Genomic DNA, 14,124 nt, shown 5'->3' with positions numbered 1-14,124 from the left:
TTTGAATATGAAATATTAATTGAAAAAGCCCCGAGTGCAGCTGCAGGAGTGTTCGGCGTCCGTCGGCCGGCAGCGGAGCTCGAACGTGAAGAAGAGCCCGGCTGATAAGCAGACCTGAGCCGTCTTTGCCTGGAAAGAAAACGCGAGTCTTTCCCTTTGTGTTTACACCAGAGACGCTGTGTTGCATTTCAGAAAAGGCGCAAAGCCTCTCGTTTCACTGAACGTTTCTAAGTAAACAAAGAAAAGCGAAGGCCTGTCAGCGGCAGGCGCGTTTCCTGACAGGCTTTCTGTCTGCGCTGAAGTAATCACGACAGCTTCTGTTGTAATGTAGTGTAACATTTATTTGTGATGCAGAGACACAAAGAAAAGGCAGGGAAAAGAAACACGTCTGCTCTGTTAAAGATAAGAACATTTCTATCTGCACCATCTCTCACAAAACACCCAGGTAGCTGAAATCTACTGTATCTGCAGCTTTTTTCATCACGCTTCTCTTTTTCTTTGCTTTGGTTTCCTTTAATAATCAAAGCAAGAAGGTTATCTCGGCCCTCAGAACAACTGAGCCTCACATTAAAGGTCGTGATACACAGGTGACATTTGAAGTCAGCGTTGAAGGGAAATACCGGCCAGAACTGTGCAGTCGGCGGTTTTTCTCCGCTGCACTTCATTGTTCAGTGTGGATAACAAAGCCTGTTATTTTATCTGCTCAAAGTTCATCCTGCTGGATGTGCTGCTCTCAACACCAGCCGCCACAACAGCACCGCACTGTTCATTTTACAACGAGACTGTTTCTGTGCAATTTACCGACTCGTGTTGGTACGCTTAGAAAAAAGAGAATAGATTTTCTTTTCCTGTTGGAACATTGAGCGTCTTTGTCATGGACGGATCTGCAACAGAAAGAGTTTCTGTTTGTTTTTTAATAAAAGGCAGAGGAAGTGGAAAAGAATGAAAATAAGACGGACACCAAACAATGCAGACTAAAGAAATGAAAAGGAGAGCAAAGCAACCACAGCAGAGGCCTAAAATGATCTATTTTTGGCTGCTTGGCACAAAACAACAATAAGAAGATGCAAAAAAATCACCAGAAGTGTCACAAAGCAGCACAAAGAGACTCGCAACTAGAAAAACCCAAACACAGAGAGACACAAAGGAAACATAAAACCACACAAAACAACCACAAATAGACACAAAAACACGCACGATGGACAAACGAGATGGGGTGGAATGAGCCGCACTGCTGTTTCAGGCGTCTCGCTCCCGTGTCGATGCGAGGCAGCGATTTAAGCAAACAGATTTATAATCCGAGGTTTTCCTTCTGCCCATAAAAACAAATGAGTCATTGAACCAAATGTACTAGTTGTGTTTCTGCGGTCTGCATAATGCTGTCTCACAGGCTCTTACATAAGAAGTCGTGTTCGCACAGCTGATGACCAGTGACTCATGCTGCTGTGGGTCTTTGAGTCTCAGTGCTCTTAATGATCCTCTGGAACCAATCACGGTGCCCGACTGATTCATGCTGTGATTGACGTGATTCTCCAGGCATCCCCACAGCCATGCTGGAACCCACCCGGCCCTTACCCACCTTACCCTCTCGACGGACGCATTCGACCTCCGAGCGCAAGCACGACCGGCATTCCCGTCCGCCGCACCCGCCCGGTAACCGGCCCGCACTGCCTGGAAACGGCAAACCCAACATCTGCGATGGCAACTTCAACACTGTGGCCTTCTTCAGACGGGAGATGTTCGTGTTCAAGGTGAGCGGAGACGTAGCGGCGCAGACGCCTGCTGCTGGTCTCTTTGACAGTGTTCAGTAACAGTCGCTCATTTTTGAATTCTTTGATTACTTTTTCACGTTGTTGACAAAGCCAGAAACTTGTAACAGCTGACCAAGGTGACAAATCAAGACAGTTAATGTTATTTTGGAGTGAATCAGTTTTCACATTAGTTTTCTTCCCTTTGATTAATTGGTGAATCTCCAGTAAAATAAAATGATAGATCATTTCAGCTGGCAGGCTGACGTCGTCTCCACAGATGAAGTTCAAGTTTTCAATGAGGTGTTATTGTTGTGAAATCAAAATGACAGGATGGTATTGTAAGATACTGTGCATGCATAATAATTATTAAAAATGTCGTTTTTGCAAGTTGGTATGTGGTTGCTAAGCAATGCGATGACATCATAATATCTGGTAGAGATAAGAGCCTTCAGGATGCTCGATGTACCCGTCTGCCAAGTTTGGTTGCTCAGCTCCCGATCAGGCAGCAGCTCGCAGACAAACAGGCAGAAGATCGATGATTCATCACATTTCTGTTCTTTACGCCCAAGAAAACCTGTCACTGTAGCTTTCCAGGAACTCTAACTCCTGGATTTTTCTTTTCTGTGGTGATTTATTGGGATACATTAAAGACCTGGTATAAAATATCAAACTCAATCTTAATTCTGATTCATCAAAGGTTGTATTTTCCACCACAAATGCAACACAAAAGTTACATTACAACACTTTTAATTGTTTTTAAATAATTTCACATAATTTTTTAACTACATTTCCCAATTTAGGAAAATATATAATCGCATTAGTCCTATTATTTTTATTATTATTTTACAGGTGATTACAATGATGAAGCAAGTAGCACAACACGTATCAAACACGTTGATAAATAATCATCGTCATCGTCATCATAATAATTAAAATAATACTAATTTTATATTTTAAAAAAAATGTAGGACACAAATTAAAAATATTTTTGAAAATATTCAACAACAGCATTGAAAACACCAAAACAATGTAAATTATGAGGGACTCCATTAAAATAAAGCAACAACAAATCTCATATCACATTAAGATATCTCTACGATAACATAAAATAACTATTTTTTAAGTATTAAAAAACAATTAGACCACTGGGTAAAAGCACAGCAAAATATTTTAATTTATTATTTATTTTCCAGATTTGTAAATGAAAATATGAAAAAAGGCCAGAACAAACATTTAGTGCCAACTGCTTTCCATCAAATAACAGAAACATTAAAACGTCTAAATAAGAAATATTTAAATGCATCAAACCAATAAAAGTCTTTGATATCTCATCCTGTTAAAGAACCTGAGTGCTCGTTCCAACACGAGCTTATTGAACAGGATGCTGTTGTGTCTGTAATTAATGGCTGTTATCTCCTACAGACGGTGAGTCACACAGCCGTGGGTTGCTATAAAAAACAGGGTGTCACTGGGGGATTTAGATAAAGCTTAATTGAACATTACGGGAGGAGGATGCAGAGTAGCAATGATGTTGGAAGTATGGTTGAAGTTTATGTCTCATAATCATTATCCATAAACGCAGGTTTGGACGGCGTGGTCCAGATTAGTGTTTAGGAAGGTAACGATGGCTTTAACACTGCCAACATTATGGGTTTGGACGCCACCGCGGGGCCGCTGGTGCTAAAAACGACCACTCTCATGGTGCCGTCAGATGAAAGAAGCAGCCCAGTGGCATATGGCGCTATCCAGCCTATGATCATTAGCATCAGCCATATGCTTCCAGTACAGTTAGTAACCAACCGATGCAGCTCTGTAGGCGCTTGCATGCCAGCACACAGCAGGCGTGCACATTTACAGCGTGTTGCATGTAGTAGTATAAACTGTATGGCTTTATTTAATTTTATATTTTAAATGTTTAGATATTCAAAGCACCCAACAGGCCAAAGACTGTAGAGAGATGAGCTAATACCAGCAAGCTTGCCAAGTAACACACACAGATACCTGCACATCAGTGTGACGCAGCATATAAATAAAATATTAGGATGTGGAAGGTCTGTTTGTGCAGTTAAGTACAAAGTAAGATGAATTTTTAGTCACTTAACTGCATTTGAAATGAGTTTAAATCATGAGACTAATTTTAATTCTTAATATAGTTTTTAAATGTGAGTTATAAACAGTTTACCACCTGTAGCGTTTGTATAAACAGGATGCTAGCCCATAGAGACTCGTATCATTTTAATATGGGCGTCAATGAGGACTGACTCGTTTTTGGAGACAGCCTCGAGTGGACATTAGTGGAAGTGCAGGTTTGGGTGCTAAAGCTAATTTTACAGCAAGACGTGATTGATGTGATGCTCCAGTAACTTAAAAAATAACAATTTGATATGACACAAGCAACAAATCCAGTTTTTTTATTTCTCAGAAAACTCATCACCACTAGCACTGCTAAAGGCTAGCTAGCCTAGCTTGGCTTAACCGTTGCCCCTGCAGCCTCGAACTCTTTTGCCTCATACTGGACAGTGCCGAGTTTTTAAAAGTCCAACATGGTGCAGAGTAATGTCACACCAACCAATCGTTAACTTTTGTCTTGTAAAACTTGTAATGCTTCTTTAGCTTAAACATAAATCCTTCTCTGGATCTCACCTACTGTTCTTACAGCCTGCAGTTAGCTAGCTAGCCCTACCTCTGTTTTGAGACAGAATCTCATCCTGAGCAGAAGAAAAATTCATTTTGGATGTCTTTGATATTTAAACTGAATGTTCGAAAAGGTCACAGACTCGTCTGGCTCTCTGTCCTTCCTGCCTGTCAGTGAGTCTCTCTGTTTTCTGTCAGTCTCAGCTGGACCTGTCTGTCTGCTCTGCTGGATTCATTCCCATTGTGACAAAAACAGGAGAAAATCTTCAATCATCACTTAAAACAGGATCCTGTGGCTGCTAGATCAGCGGCCAGCATGGATTCTTGAGTCAAACTAAGTCAGAAATGTAAAGTAGTACTAATGTATGCTGTCGTATTCTGATCGGCTTCCTTTTAAAAACACAAGGCGGGTAGGCGGAGCTCCTGCACCTGAGATGCCTATGCTGGATATGTCCTCTCTGTAATATCATACAGGCTCAAGAGTTTTAAAAGCAGGTTAAACTGAGTGTTTAAAACAGCGCACTGGGATTGCATCTATTATTAGAAACCTCTTTAATATGAACGCCCACCACTAAACAGGAGAAATATGACAGGAAACAAAGAAACACAAAATTGGGCCACTTTAAAAACTCACAAACCCACAAAGCTCATTTTGGTTTTCCTTTGACAAATAAAGTTGATGCCACCTACAAAACAGATGGTGGCACTAACATGTAATAAACAAAACAAAGCTTTTCTCGTGTGCCCCTGAATGACACAGACAAGCATCCAATAAATATCAATAATAGTTAAAAATGAAGCCGCCATTTCCACGGAAGAACTGGGTCCCTGAATGCACCATCATCAGTCAGGAAAACAAGCATCTTTTGTCTCCTTTAAACTGGAGGACGGGGGCACGCGAGGACATAAAGAGCAGCGAGAGCTGGTGGGCGTCTAAAAGGAGACGCTCATTATGGGATGTTTCCTCTGTGAGAAGCACTCATGGCTTCTTTGCTGAATGCAAAGCATTGATTTTTCTTCTCTGTTTGGGTTCAGACAGAAAAGCATTAGCGTCCACTCGATGATGTTAGGCCAGGCGAGAAGCAGTGCGCGTGCGTGTGCACCCGACTTATACTGACAGTTATAGAAAGCGAGGACATTTTTAGGCTGTTCCTCTGTGGAAAAGCACTGAGAGTCCCCACAAAAATAGAAGCACAAGCGAGTGTGTGTGTGTGTGTGTGTGTGTGTGTGTGTGTGTGTGTGTGTGTGTGTGTGTGTGTGTGTGTGTGTGTGTGTGGTTGCGCGCGCACATCATTCAGCGGGGGGACTTAGCTTGGCTGTGTCCTAGATTCACGAAAGCCAAATGATAATGAGCTCAGATTGATGCTCGCCTTCTTCTCCTCCTCTTCAGCTCCCCTCGCTCCTCTATGCTCGCCTCCTCTTTCCTGCTGCCTCCCCTCCCTGTAGTCCTCCTCTTAACTTGCATAATCATTTCTTTCACATCTCAGTCTCTGTCTCGTCTTTGCTCGTCTTTTGTTCCAGTTATTTCTTCTCCTCTTACCTTCACAGTGGTTTCTGTTGTCGTTCTGAGCTTCTCTCTTTTGTTGAAAACATTTAAACACATTCTCCACAAAAGCTCCAGATAAAAAAATGAAGCCAACTTTGTTAACGATGAGAATATTTGATAATAACTGTTGTGCTTCAGCTGTTACACATTAAGCACTTCCGGTTCTGCTGGAGGACTTCACTGTTGTACCGTCACTAAGGACACATCTTCTTTATCTCTGCCAGTTTTCGCTCTCCTCTCACCGTCCTTTATGACCAGCTGCATGACTCAGATTCTCCTCAGGTCACCTGTAACTCCTTCTCACGCTTGTCTAATTATGGAGTTCGGGACGTTGCCGCCGTTTTAGCACAGCGCTCTGCAGTGATGAATTGTGGGGCTTTTTTAGGACCGGTGGTTTTGGCGTCTCAGGAACAACAAGGTGCAGGAGGGCTACCCCATGCAGATCGATCAGTTCTGGAAAGGCCTGCCACCTCGCATCGACGCCGCCTACGAGAGGACTGACGGCAAATTTGTCTTCTTCAAAGGTATGTGGAATAAAATTTGAGGTATACAAATAGTTTCCTTTTTCCTACACTGACTAACAGTTAATATCGGTGCGTCACAGTCCTGCTGGAACTAGGATTTTATTTCTGAGGGTCCAAACACATGTATAGATAACTGTCGTATTTGTTAATGGCATCAACAGATGGAGGAGCATTCTAAGAGTAGGCACGGGCAGCGATTCACTCCTTTTGCCTTTGAATTTTATTTGACCCTCAATGAAACTGTAAACTCACTGAGGGACATTTGGTTCATGTTGTATTGATGTTATGTAATCTCATTACTGACCAAACTTATTTATTTTGCATAATTTAGCAGCCGTACTAACAGGCATCACACGCTCGGCCTGTTTTCTGAGAGCAGGTGTATAAAAATCAAAAGCCTTACATTTAAATTCAGCCTGCTGTCGTGTTGACGGTTGGCTTTTCGTGCACCACTTCAAATATTTTGAGATCTCTCAGCAAAGTCACGTTATGCTAAATCGTTCTTGTGCCTCTGTGATGGAAACTCGCTGTCCTCCACTGTGTCAAAGCAGCGATCCTTAAGTGTCGTTTACCTTTTTGAGAAGTCGACAAAGTTGCAGGGAGGTAACTCTGTGATGTCGACCAAGTGGTGAGCAAAGTGTGTGCTGCTGCTGGTCCTCTTGTCCTTTCAATGTTGGATCAGTGCATTTACACCCAGAATAACAGTGTTGGGAAGGTTACTTTTAAAATGTATCCCACTACAGATTACAGATTACATGCCCCAAAATGTATTTAGTAACGTATTCTGAATACCACCTTTTTAAACGGTAACTGTAACAGAATACAGTTACTCATATTTTGTATTTTAAATACGTAACAGTGGTACATGTTACTCCCCAACACTGCTGAATCATTTCCACATGAAATTCAGGTCAGTTTCTGTTAGCGTGACAGTGACAGACATCCTGAGGTGCACAAAAGATGATGTTGATAAGAACATCAGCCAAATCTAAATCAGATTTTTTTAACAGTTGTTTACATGAGAAGGTATGCAGAATTAAACAGAGGAATATAAATTCAGGTCTGACTCCTTCCTCCACCTTCAGTCTGAGCTTAAAGATTTCTGTCTCTCATTTTCACTGAGGCTGAATTTACCTGCTCTAAAAAAATCTCTTGATTTTACCTGATAAGCTGAAAAATTCTCCAGAATCTGCCACCTGCTTCAGCGCTATGAGGCTCTGTCCTGCTCTGTGCATGCCCGCCTTCTCCTGATATTTAATAAAGTGTGAAATAGAGAATGGTGTGGCGGCGGGGAGCACCCGGCCCAAAGGCCCCTCGTCCCCTTCCTGCTGACTGTGTCTCTCGTTTTCTTTCACTCTTTCTTACGTTCCCGTCAGCACTGACACACTCTGTCTTTGCATCACTCCTGAGGACATCACGTTCACTTGTGTTCAAATCTTAATCTTAGATTTGCGTCACACTGATGAGAAAAGAGCCAAAGAAACACGTGATTAATGATTAACAACAAAAAGCGCTGCAGGCCGATGGCAGCAGGAACGTCTCAAACGGACAAGGAGGTTCATCCCAGAAAAACGAGGAGTGCGAGGAGCTGACAGTCAAACGGACTCTCAGGAAAGAACAGTGAGAAAAAAGTCACGTCTAACCTTCAAAATAAAACAGGAAGTGCACTGATAGAGGATCAGACCCACTCTGGCTGAGGGTTTTTCTCATTTCTCCAATTTGCCCCTCCTCGTCTCCTCCTGCTTGTGAACCGGAAATCAATCTCAGCACGCCATGTTGGAGGACGCGTGGGCGTGTCCTTTTAAGTGTTTTTTACCTTCAGTATGTAAAAGCAGAATCGATGGACTGTTTAACCAGCTCATCCTCTGTTCACGTCGCTGATGGGAGGGGCTGAGCTGGGTAGGATAGCAACACAGATCCAAGAAGCAGTCCTCCTCCTGACAGGATCTGGATGTGTGGGCGCCTCATGCCACAGGTGAAAAGGACACACCTGTGCGACCTCCTCTCTGCTCCAGGTGCTTTTTAGGACGTGCTTCAAAATCAACTGTCCAGATTGATTTACGTGTCACAGGCAGGACGAGAGGAGAGAAAAACCTGCGGTAACCCGACCTCACCCCACTGAACATTTACAAGGACTGAGTGACGGGAAGCTCTGAGGAACGCCGTCACATCATATTTTCATTTGCAATAAAACGTTTGGTGACAAATTCTCAAGTAAATGAAATAAAGTGAAGGATTTTCAGCCGTGCTCTCAGACTTTTGGACCCCTCGTTCATCGACGTCTTCTGCCAGCCAGGAGCAGAAATTAATAGCTTTGCTCTGTCTGAGCTCTCAGCTGCTGACTCTCTCTCACACACACACACACACACACACACACACACACACGTTGGGTATTCATATCTTGTGGGGGCATCTAATTGACACAAGCCCCTCCCCTAACCCAACCTAACCATAACCTAATTGTAACCCTGACACTTGAATCACATTTTAAGTCTCAAAAATGGCTTCAAACTCGTAGCAAACCTACAAGTCTTGGTCCCCACAAAGATGTGAACACACACTCACACGCACTGCAAAGCTTTATTCTCATGTTTGTGAGGACGAACACATATTTGTACCAAAATGTTTAAATAAGTCTGAATCAAACTTTCCAGTTTAGAAGCCTTCAAGTTAAAGGATGTAAAAGACATTAAAAAAACATCAGAAACTGTAATTTCCTGCTTAAATCTACCCATTAATTCATAATGTACATTACAAACTGCTTTAAATGCCTGCTGAGTAGCTATTAGTGTCTGTAAAGGACATAATTGGGATTCAGTGGCTTTGTATTAATCTTTGTTTTTACTGTGTGTGTTTTTCCAGATGATCAGTACAGGCTTCCTAAAGGAGCGTCTGTCACAGCAGGATATTTAATCAGCCTTTAAAAGGGGCTTCGTGGAGTACTTTTATTTATTTAATGTCTCTTTGCCTTTTCGCCCATATCCTTCTTCCGAACAGTGAGAGCTGAATATTTAACAAAGCTACAGAGCAGCTGTTTTAATCTTTGTTTTCTCGCTGTAGTGGAAATCGACGCTCTTTAACCACGGCTGTTAAATTTCACAGTCTTCTGTCCTGTGCAACCCCACCGCCAAAAACAAGAGTATCTATAAAGATTCTTATTTATGATACGACGCCGGGGAGGTCGTGTTTTCGCCTCTGTTAGTGTTCCTGGCAGCTAGCGGCTTTATTTTGAAACCTACAAAGAGAAAAGCTGGCAGACGGATCGGCTGTCTGCCAGAGAACAATCGATTGTTCATGATCTATATCTGGAATTTCAAATATTAAATAATCATTTGAGAAACTGAGGGAGAAACACATTTTCTCAGACTGTTTGGAGGATAAATAATTTAGTTCAAGTCAATAAAGTTTGAGAGCAGCTATTTGTGCTCAGAACCACAGACTGTATAAAGAAGATGGAGGCAGCCAGGTCGTTATGGTTGAATCTAAGCGTAAAGACTAAACCTGCTGGGTCTGTGGGGCCTGACTCACTGGAGCCCCCAGTGGACATCAAAGGAACTGCATTTATGGCAGTTCTGTTGCTGCTTCTGTAAGATCACAACACAAACTGAAAATATTAAAATGCTCACTTACTTCTTCACGCTGGTTCCAGGTGATAAATACTGGGTGTTCAGGGAGGTGACGGCTGAGCCAGGGTACCCTCACAGCCTGGTGGAGCTGGGCAGCTCCCTCCCCAAGAGTGGCATCGACACGGCGCTGCGGTGGGAGCCAGTCGGGAAAACGTACTTCTTCAAAGGGGACCAGTACTGGCGTTACAACGAGGAGAAGCACACCACCGACGCAGGATACCCCAAACCCATCACTGTGTGGAAGGGAATACCGGACGCTCCGCAGGGGGCCTTCATCAGCAGGGAGGGATGTGAGTGGCAGCTAATTATTCTTTTGGTTTCAGGTGTGAGACGAAATCCGGTCAAATTGGAGGTATCCTTCATCGATCTCAGCGTCGCCTCGTGCCCGACGGCAACACTGGAGCTGAGAGATTTCAAAACACGAGAAAAAACAATGGTTTCAGTATAATTTAGTTTTGATTCTGTGTTAATGTTCAAACTTTTCTGACACTGATTTTCACGCAAGCTGAAGAAGAATTTCTACTACAGATCAAACAAAAGGTTTTGGACATTTGATATTAACGCGTCAGCGTGTCAACGAGCTAAACGAGCTAACCGTGCTAAGCCATTGACGCCGTGCAGCCCCACACACGGGGCGATCCGCGGTACCTCGCTAACAGAGATTTGCCGCATTAATGCATTTATGGCGTTAATGTCATTTTAGCGAGATTAACGCAGACAGCAATAATTTCTTCCAACATATTTACCGTTTGTCTCCTACATTTGTTTTCTTATAAACTTCCTTGAATTAAATTCTATTTTTATGAGAGTTTGACTCCAGTCAGTTACATAATATACAGACATCAGGTAAAAGCAATTTTAATGCAAAAACGTTACTTTTAACATAGCGCTGACAGAAAAATACGTCCATTTCCATTTTCCATAGAACTCAGCTGACTGTAAACTGAAGAAGAATTGCAATGCAGAGTCACAATCAGCAGCTTATATTTACACTGAGGCCACGTCCACACGTGCAGGTTTGAAAAATATCTCTGTCCACATGTAAACAGCAAAAACGCAGTCAAACGTTGTCAAGAACAGGCCAAATCCTAGCCGTGTAGAAATGTTGGCCAATCAGAAGTCTAGAAGTCAGGGCGGGAAATAGTAAACAGGCTTTACTTCTGTGCTACTTTTCAAGTCATCATTTCAAATGTCAATAACCAAAAACAGCATTTTGGCTGGTGTAGACTCACAACTTAGGAATGAACCAAATGCATACAGCATGCACAAATTTTAATTTAAAACAATTTCATTTATTCAAAAGCGACGACGTCAGGACTGTGAGAGCGTCTGTGTTGAATGTTCACTCTGACGCCTGTCTGTGTAAATGGAGGGACAGTAACTGTGTGTGTATGTAAGCGTGGACAAACTGCAGATAGATTGACAGCAGCAGTGTTTTGTCTCTATCTGCTAAATCTCCGTTTTCCTCGTCCACACGTAAACGCAAAAACTGAGTTTTTGAAAATCTCAGTTTTCAGTGATCAAAAACGCCGTTTACGTGTGGACGAAAGGTCCAAACGCATATAAAAATCTGCGTTTTCAAAAATACTCGTGTACGTTCGGACACCTGAGTAAAAACCCTGTTAGTCAGCTGTTTATGCTGCAGGGTCATAAAATGCAGCGACAGAGGTGTGAGACACAGAAAACTGTCCATCGTCACTTCCTTTCCTTGAGCGGTGACCTTGTGACCTTGCGGCTTCCTCTGTGGAGTTGAGGCCGATCTATGCGCGACGTGGTGACAGGACGACACGGCCAGCCGGGTGTGGTGTCAAAGATGAGAAACCGTCCTGCAGGGACTTTAGAGGCAACAGACAAATGTGTGCGACTGTGCGTTGGTTTCCTCGGGGCTGTTCGGAGGTGATGGAGCAGACGAAAAGGCAGACGGCACAAGAAGCCCTGTGGGTGTTTTCTGTTGTTGCTACTTCGGCATGTGATCCCCTCACAGTGGAGTCTGTGGAGGAGTAAACATACAGAGCTGGGTTCAAACCGTGTTTTAGTCGCTGCGTCAGAAATTCTTGCTTTGCCAGACGCTGCACATCATCTTGCACAACTTGATATTGAGAATTTGTTCCAGAGCAACAACCAGAGTGATGTTTGACACCTCGTGTCCTCAGAAAAACCTTCAAAGTCAGTCTTTACCGTCGCGTGTGTGCAGACGAGCAGCGTGTCAACATGTTAGAGCAAACGTTAGCTTTTATTACAAACTGGATCTGGTTTGTTTACCACCAGTTAAATGATGATGGGCTCTAGTGACATCATAGCTGGCACATCCAGTAACAACAAACAGGATTTAAGTGACCGTGGAGACGAACTGATCCATCGGGAGGATCCATTGAGCCCCGAAGTTGTTTCATTTTTTAAAGAACGTCCAACCACCTGCTTCTGTTTTTACAGTAAAATCTGAATGCATGACTTTATAAGATGGTCTCTTTGCTGAACTGAAGGGCTGCCTCCACACGCCTGAAGAGGAAACAGCTGATATTTATAAAACAGTAATATTAGTTAACAAATGCACTCTTCTCTTTACGTGTCGCTGAGTGTTTCCTGTTACAGCATCCGTCTCGCAGGCATTGCATAACATCGTCCTTCAGTGAGAACATCCACTGCTGGGACCAGAATATGGTCGCTGCCTACAGCCGCCACATCACAGCAGAAACGATACTGCCTCTAATAAGATCCACCACCACAGGGACACACCAGAGCTGCAGACGGATGAGTTACAGTTTCAGAGTGGAGGACGGCGTTTTTCTGTGCCGTGCATGGACGTGTTCGTTCCCTCGGAGACAGTTTTTGAGGAGTTTCCTGTTAATCGCTGTTTGGTGTTAGTAAGTGCAGCGCCACTTCACCCGAGAAACCTCGAGTGTTTCTGACACTGAACCAGTAGCTGCTCATGCAATATGTGTGTAATATGGTTGAGAAGTGTTTGTTTTGTGGTCCTGTGGTACCACAGTAGATGTTTAAGATGGTTCACAGCTGGAGCTCTGAAGCTTGCAGGGCGATGATCCAGCGGCTATGTTGAAGCTCACGATTCTTCTTAATTAAAAAAGCTAAAAGGTTGGGCACATGACTCTGACATCGTAACGTCCAGCAGGTCAAAATCAAATAGCTTTAGGGGTTAGTGCTGATTTCTATTTAGCTACATGCTAAACAAACAGCGTTTTGGAAATTACAAGATGCTATATTTAAAGTGCGTCAAATATGTGGAAATTCCATATGAACAGGTATGAAGTTAACTGCACAGAAGTCGAGGTGGTGGAGCCTCTGTGTCCTGCCTCAATGACAAACACAACAATAACTAGTATTACTGGAGCGTGTTTGTTTGTGATAACACATTAGAACCATTTATATGTATGTACATCTAAACTATGGCTCATGTATTGTGTGATAAACTTTAGTTTCATAATCATCGCCTCTTCGTCTCTGATGTCAGCATCATCAACCCGGGGATGCGACCATTGGCTGGAGATCCTGAATTTGAGTCGCAACTTTTTTTCTCTTGTCATTCATTCTTTCAAGAAGCCTTTATTTATGTTTGCTTTATTCTAATATATAAAAAGATAACAGATAAAGAGATGCAAGAATTGTTGGAGGGCAACAAATGTTGAACACGTGTTTTCTCGAAAGCAGCAGAGTGTCTTGAATGTCACAGTTTTCCTTTTGGAACAAGTTTTAAGGAGACTTGACCAAAGTCCAGCCAATGAATAGTTTGCAGTCAGTCTACAGCTTTGCCTCAAACGCTGTTATTTTGCCACTGGTTTTGAATGCAATCAGATTAGCTTGGTTTAAAGTAAAGAAAGCGAGGAACAGCTCCCAAAACTCTACACAAACCTACAAATGCACTGCCAGTCCTTCCACAAACTAAATTGGACTAATCTGAAAAAACCGTTCAATGCGCCCATACCCAAAGATACCTTGTGTGTCTCTACCAAGCCACGTTTATCAGGCACAGCAACATATCCTCAAGTCTTTTGGGTCCCTGTAGTGTCGGAGGCCGTTGGGTAGTT

General features: G+C 42.9%; 1 protein-coding gene across 1 annotated transcript in view; it reads left to right on the top strand.

Annotated features, from left to right (window-relative positions):
- mmp24 (matrix metallopeptidase 24) overlaps nucleotides 1-14,124 on the top strand; it is an 82,422-nt gene that overhangs the window by 57,195 nt on the left and 11,103 nt on the right. Inside the window, exons 7-9 of the mRNA XM_085275327.1 lie at nucleotides 1,537-1,751; nucleotides 6,317-6,455; nucleotides 10,105-10,371. Coding sequence (XP_085131453.1) covers nucleotides 1,537-1,751; nucleotides 6,317-6,455; nucleotides 10,105-10,371 — 621 coding nt within the window. The remainder of the gene's footprint in view (nucleotides 1-1,536; nucleotides 1,752-6,316; nucleotides 6,456-10,104; nucleotides 10,372-14,124) is intronic.

This window comes from Mchenga conophoros, linkage group LG5 (genome assembly GCF_057382185.1).
Source record: "Mchenga conophoros isolate Kocher_MC1m ecotype Shallow Benthic linkage group LG5, M_conophoros_male_GT1.1, whole genome shotgun sequence".
NCBI lineage: Eukaryota > Metazoa > Chordata > Actinopteri > Cichliformes > Cichlidae > Mchenga > Mchenga conophoros.
Note: the sequence above shows the minus strand (reverse complement) of the source record. Positions and strands in the feature narration are given on the sequence as shown.